At 61.5% G+C, this 6,000-nt stretch overlaps 1 protein-coding gene across 1 annotated transcript in view; it reads right to left on the reverse strand.

The window, feature by feature from the left end:
- PAXIP1 (PAX interacting protein 1) overlaps positions 1 to 5,401 on the reverse strand; it is a 41,002-nt gene extending 35,601 nt beyond the window's left edge. The window contains exons 1-2 of the mRNA XM_088832009.1: positions 5,174 to 5,401; positions 2,690 to 2,824 (exon numbers count right to left, since the gene is read on the reverse strand). Coding sequence (XP_088688135.1) covers positions 2,690 to 2,824; positions 5,174 to 5,254 — 216 coding nt within the window. The 5' untranslated portion in view covers positions 5,255 to 5,401. The remainder of the gene's footprint in view (positions 1 to 2,689; positions 2,825 to 5,173) is intronic.
- Positions 5,402 to 6,000: the final 599 nt, after the last annotated feature.

Here is a 6,000-nt window from a genome sequence, read left to right on the forward strand (position 1 = left end):
TAAGAAGGACACACTCATAACAGAGCAGAAATGGAGAACTAAAAGCACAGTAATAGGAAACTATTTATCCCAAAAGCAAGTAACAATATATAAAATAAAGCCACTGCAAGTCAGCATAATTAACACTTCCAATGAGGCCTCCAAGGCCACTGGGGAAAGCGTTTCCATAAAAAAAAAAGGTTTAAAAAGTCTTGGTGCCAGGCTTCCCTGGGGGCTCAGTGGTGAAGAATCTGCCTGCCAACACAGGAAACATGCGTTCGATCCCTGGTCCAGGAAAATCCCACACGCTGCAAAGCAACTAAGCTTTTGAACCACAGCTACTGAGCCTCCGCTCTAGAGCCCAGAGCCACGACCACTGAGCTTCTGCTCTAGAGCCCAGAGCCATGACCACTGAGCTTCTGCTCTAGAGCCCAGGGCCACAGCTACTGAGCCTCCACTCTAGAGCCCAGAGCCACGACCACTGAGCCTCCGCTCTAGAGCCCAGAGCCACGACCACTGAGCCTCCGCTCTAGAGCCCAGAGCCACGACCACTGAGCTTCTGCTCTAGAGCCCAGAGCCACTACCACTGAGCCTCTGCTCTAGAGCCCAGAGTCACGACCACTGAGCCTCTGCTCTAGAGCTCAGAGACACGACCACTGAGCCTCTGCTCTAGAGCCCAGAGTCACGACCACTGAGCCTCCGCTCTAGAGCCCTGGGCAACGAGCACAGCCAGCAGCCTGGCGGCACACCAAGCGGGTCAGACGAGGACCGAGCCTGCCGCGCTATCCTGCAGTGAGCGCAGACTGCTGCACTGCTCTGGAAGACTCCTCCACCTCATCCCCAACTGCAGCCCTAGACAGTGCAGTGTGCCACGAGCTAAAGGAGCGCTGAGAGGGAGGGCGAGCAGCGTGCCCGGGAGCAGCGGGAGATGAGACGCGGGGCCATGGTCCGCCAACTGGGACATGGCGGCCGCGCAGGGACTGGGTGATGGCTACTTCTGGGCAGCCGCGTGGTGGATGCCCTTCCTGGGAACGCAACCTCTGGGAGGGACGTGCTGATGGGCTCAGGACTTCAGCAGTGCCCAGTCACCAGCCCACACTCCCCTCACAGCTGGTGCTGGTGGGTGGGACAAAGGACCAGGTCCCCCGGGATCCAGCCCCACCCCCAGGGTCTCTACACTGAAATGCGGACTTACTACCATCGGCCTCCCTTCTCTTTGTTTACATTCCCATTTGGGCAATTTGTATATAAACACTAATCTATATATTTATTATACGTGATGTTATCTTACGTAACAATTTCATTTCAGGGTACTAAAGGAAGTATGACAAAATATGTGCTACAAAAGGGGCTTGATGAGGTTGCCAGACTTAAGCACTGCTGTAAATGGGCTGGGGACAAGGACCCTGGCACCCCAAATGTTACCAAGGGGCTGCCCTCTGTAGGCTCATGAAGAGTCCACACAGTTTACCCAGAGTCACTGTGATAACAGGCTGCAGGCTACCCTGTGGGAGAGATGAGGTTCGGCGCCCACGGCCGCGGAAGGATGGAAGCAAGGCAGGGCCCCAGGGTGCCTGGTGCCTGAGGTAGGTCCACTGTCTTCCAAGGCGGCACCGGGAAGCAGGCAAGACACCTGCTGACAGCAGTCTTCACAAAGGACCAGGTGGAGTGAGCCCGCTGGCCAGCCAGAACCACAACCGCTCTGCTTCAACACCGCAAAGCAACCGCGCACGGTTCCAATGCGCAGCAGCTGCGGGAGGGCCTGGCGGGCGAGGACCTCCTGTGAGACAGACCTGCCTGCGGGCTCACTCTCACAAATCGGGCTTCTGCGCCCGCAAGGCAGCATTTCAGAGCCTGCATGCTGGAGAGGCCACAGCACCAAGCCGGCCTGCAGGCTGCCCGCCACAGCACTCACCTGCAACCGCCAGGCGGCTCTCGATATTAAGCCATGATAATCTTCATAGTTATTTTAAGATAACACATGCAAGGGCATGAGAAAGAGAAGAAAAAAACAAGTGGAATAAAACCATTTTAAAACAAATGCATGTGAAACTGAAGGATCAAAATTACAAACCTAAATTTCAAAAACCCACATTTAACAGCAGTTAGTTCGACCCTCAGCAGCAACAGAGCAACAGGACGCAGGTCAACAAGCTCCAAGCAGCTCAGCCGCCAGAAGACATTCCGCGTTCCAGAGTAAATGACCCACAGCTCTCAAGCTAGATATTGGAAGCGAGAGCTGCCGGGGGACAGCAAGACCAGCGGTCACCGCGACCCCTGTCAGAAAACAGTGAACAGCCAGACGGCGCGGGGCTCCACCCGACCTGCCTGCCTGGAAATCAGGGCCCCTGGCCCGTGTGGGTGCGAGGGAGCCCTGCTCCAGGGGTGTCTCGGGGAGTCAATCCAGCTTCCGAGCAGAATTCACCAGCGTCGTTTGCGTCAAGACAGCATGTCCACTGCCTTCGACATGTTTTCTTGGCCTAGAGAACTTCCAGCTCGTGGCAAACGGGCTCACGGTAGCAGGTGCGTAAGCTGCAACACGGAGGACCGGGCCTTCTGCTGGCCGGTCTCAGAGGCGTCAAAGTGCTACAAGTGCTTCCCCCCAGACCCGAGCCTGAGCCAACAGCCTGAGGAGAGCCGCACAGAAACTTCAGCGCACCCCTGTCAAGATACATGACCAAGGGGGTAAAGCTGGGTATTTACAACCCACCTTGACGACAGGCAAATCAAAGACTTCGCGGGCCTCTCCCACCTCCGGATTGTCCCCATCTTCCGAGATGATGTGTGAGGCGAGCGCATTGTACGACACTTCCTTGGCTTTCCCGGCTTTCAGAAGCTGAATAACCTACAAAAAGCACACAAGTTACAACGGAACACGCTGCATTTCAATGCATACAAGTGATTACCAACCGTGAAAATTCTAATAAACATCCACCATGCTCTCCACACAGGATTAGTACCTGCCACCGAGTCATTGGCAAGGAAACCTACGGGGACAACAAAATGCAGCAAGTCTTGATCCACTGACAGAGAAGCACAGAGCTCCTGTGGCCGAGGTACTGGACAGTGTCCCTCTTGAAGACAGAAGGACTGACTGACAAGGTGACTGGGCAAGCACTGGACGCGGTGTCTCAACAGAAAGGCGTGGGGACAGGTAGTTCTGCTGAACAGAGAAGTTCTGCAAGAGGCGCGACAGGAGCCACATCTTGAGGAACTTAAAGGGCCAGCCACGCAGAAACAGTCACTGTGCAGGGAGGGCGGCACTCGACACGCTGGGCAGAAGAACACAGACCAGACCGTCGGCCGTGTGGCACAGATGCTGCGCCTTTGCGTTTTACCCCAAGATAAAACACAGTGTCTTCTGAGAGGCCGAGGGGCAGGCGGTCGGCAGGGAAGACCATGATCAGACATGACAGAGAGATCCCCGCCAGTGCAAGGAGGACAGGTTTACACTGCGGGAGTGGAGGCAGAACAGGCATTAAACACCTGCGATAACTCAGGTGAAAGAGGCAGGTCACCGAACTGGAGAGGAAGATGACGCAAGGGAATCAGCAAGACTCGGTGACTGAGGGGCCTGTGCAAGAAACTGCGCCAGCACAGCACGGCTCCCAGCACCACCAAGAGCCGACGGGGAAAGCTTCAGTTCAGGGCACAGCCTGCTCTGGCGCCACTGTACGATCTAGGACATGCAACGCATTTAGGAGACCGGGGTCCCACCCGAGTAAAGCCATCTGTTTATGACAGTGATGGGGGCAAAGCTCTGAGCCAACCAGACCCCAGAGCACAGGGCGGGGGGGGGGGAAACGGAGACCAGGTGGGCAGCAGAGCCTGGAGGGAGGCTGGAAGGCGGCTGGAGGCCCCCAGCCGGGTCTGAGCAGCACACGGCAAGCTCGGGCCGGTGAGAGCACCCATGTATGGTCGTGAACTAGAAGTCCAACCGACACAAGTGAACTCCTGGAATCCACATTTTAACATTCAGAGAATCAACCATCTCTCAGAATATAGATTCAGACCTAAGTGGTTTGCAAGGACATTTTTAAGCCCTTCGACTTGATTCACAGTTGAGTAAACATGGCTCCACTTCAGGTTCCTCCAGGTTTTAAGTAATATTCGCTTCAGTGCTGTTCAAAATCTTAAAGTGAACCAGAGGATAGGAAGCAGAGGGGAGAGGAACAGCAGTCAGTGAAGAAAGGGAAACCACGCTGGAAGGGACAAGCCTCCACCCTGCTACCGGCACTGACTGTCACCTCTCTGGTTTCACCACCTGTTTATCCAAGTCAAAGCCTCGACTTGAGGGTTAGAGTGGAAAAAGGATCCACCTTAGGGGCTGCCAGGCCTTTAGTTACTAGGGCACCAGCACACAAGCCTCTGGGAAGACTAAGTCCCATCAGCCTGCCTCAGCTCTTCTGCCTCCAAGTTTATCTATTAAGTCCCCGACTTTACTCGGGAGGCCCAGGCTTCAGTTCTCCACGCTCAGCACTCACAGCCAAGGGGACACCCAGGCGATGGAACTGTACAGATAAAACTTTAGGGAAGAGAACACCTGGAGACCCAACAACACTTCACTCCTACAATGGAAGCATAAAACTCTGACGTTCAGACAGATGCGCTACTTTAGGAGAGGAGAGGACAGGAGAGGGCCGAGCCGCAGGCCTACGAGCTGGGGGGGAGGGAGCTGCCACCCCGGGGCGGCTAACTGTCCCCTGCGCACCCCGGGACCCGCGTCCCTACTGGCTCCACCCTGCCGAAGCTCCCCCCTCGGACCCACCCGTCGCCCGGGGGCCCCGGACTGCCCGGGCTGCCGCGGGAGGATGTCCCCGTCCGGACTCCGCCCACGAAGGAGCGGAGAGAGGGGGCGGGGTGGGGGAAGCCGGCGAGGCGCCCCACGGGGAGGGGACGGGGACACCCGGCGCTGGGCTCTCCGCGCGGACCCCCTCCACGTGCCCGCCTTCCCCCGAGTCTGGGCACGCGCCCCCCACCCCGCCGCGGACCCCGCAGACGCGCCCCACGTCCCCTCCTGGGGTGCCCCCAGCCCCGGGGTGCCCTCCCGGGGCTGCTGCAGACCCCGGTGCCCGCTCCGTCCCCTCCGGCCTTGCTCGGCGCCTGGCGGCCGGGGCCCCGCGCAGCCGGACGCGCGGGCTCCCCGGGACCCGGACGCGCGCGCGGGGGGCGCGGGCCGGGCCGCGCCGGGTACCTGCGGGTCGAGGTCGCCCACCGCGTAGTACTTGACCTCCTTGAACATCTCCTCGGGGACGCGGGGCGCCTGGCCCGACATGCTCGCGGCGGCCCCGAGGCTCCGCAGCGGCGGCTCCCGCCCGGCCCCGCGGGGCCCGCTCCCCAACGGCGCGGCCGGCGGCTCCGGCACTCCGACTCGGACCCTCAGCTCCCCCGCCCTCGGCGCCGCTGGAGCGCGGGAGCCGCGCTCGCCCCGTGGGCCGCACCATCCCGCCGGCCGCCGAGGGGGAGCCGAGGGCGGGGGGCCGCTCGGCCGGCGCCGCCCGGAGCCCTCCGCCGCGCCCCGGGGCCGCACGGCGCTCAGCGCAGCGTGCCGCCCGCCGCGGGGCGCGGGGCGTGGGGCGGCCGCCTCCCCTGGGGGCACTCGGGGGTCCCGCGGAGGCGCGCCCCCCCCGGCGGGGCTGCAGTGGGCCGGCCCCGGGCCGGACGGCAGTGCGGCGGGCCCTCCCGTCGGCCCGCGCGGCCGCACGCGCTGCGCATGCGCGCGCCGGGGGCGGGGCCCGGGCGAGCCGAGCGCCGCCGGCGGCCGCCCACCGGGGGCCTGAGGCGCCGGTCTGGAGCGCGGTGGAGGTGGAGGTGGGGCAGGGGGCGGCCCGGGCTGGAGGGCGGGGCCGAGCGCCGCTGGCAGCTGGAGGCGCGCCGGCCCCGCGGGCGCGGCCACTGGGCTTCTCCCCATCGCCCGAGCCGGCTCCTGCCCGGGGACCCTCTGCGGGCGGAACCAGCCCCACTCTGCTCACTCCGGGCGCCGCTGACGACACCTGGCGCGACGCGCGCCCGCCTTTGACG

The sequence above is a fragment of the Moschus berezovskii genome, chromosome 3 (genome assembly GCF_049115385.1).
Source record: "Moschus berezovskii isolate FMDL1 chromosome 3, NW_MosBer_1.0, whole genome shotgun sequence".
Classification (NCBI taxonomy): Eukaryota; Metazoa; Chordata; class Mammalia; order Artiodactyla; family Moschidae; genus Moschus; species Moschus berezovskii.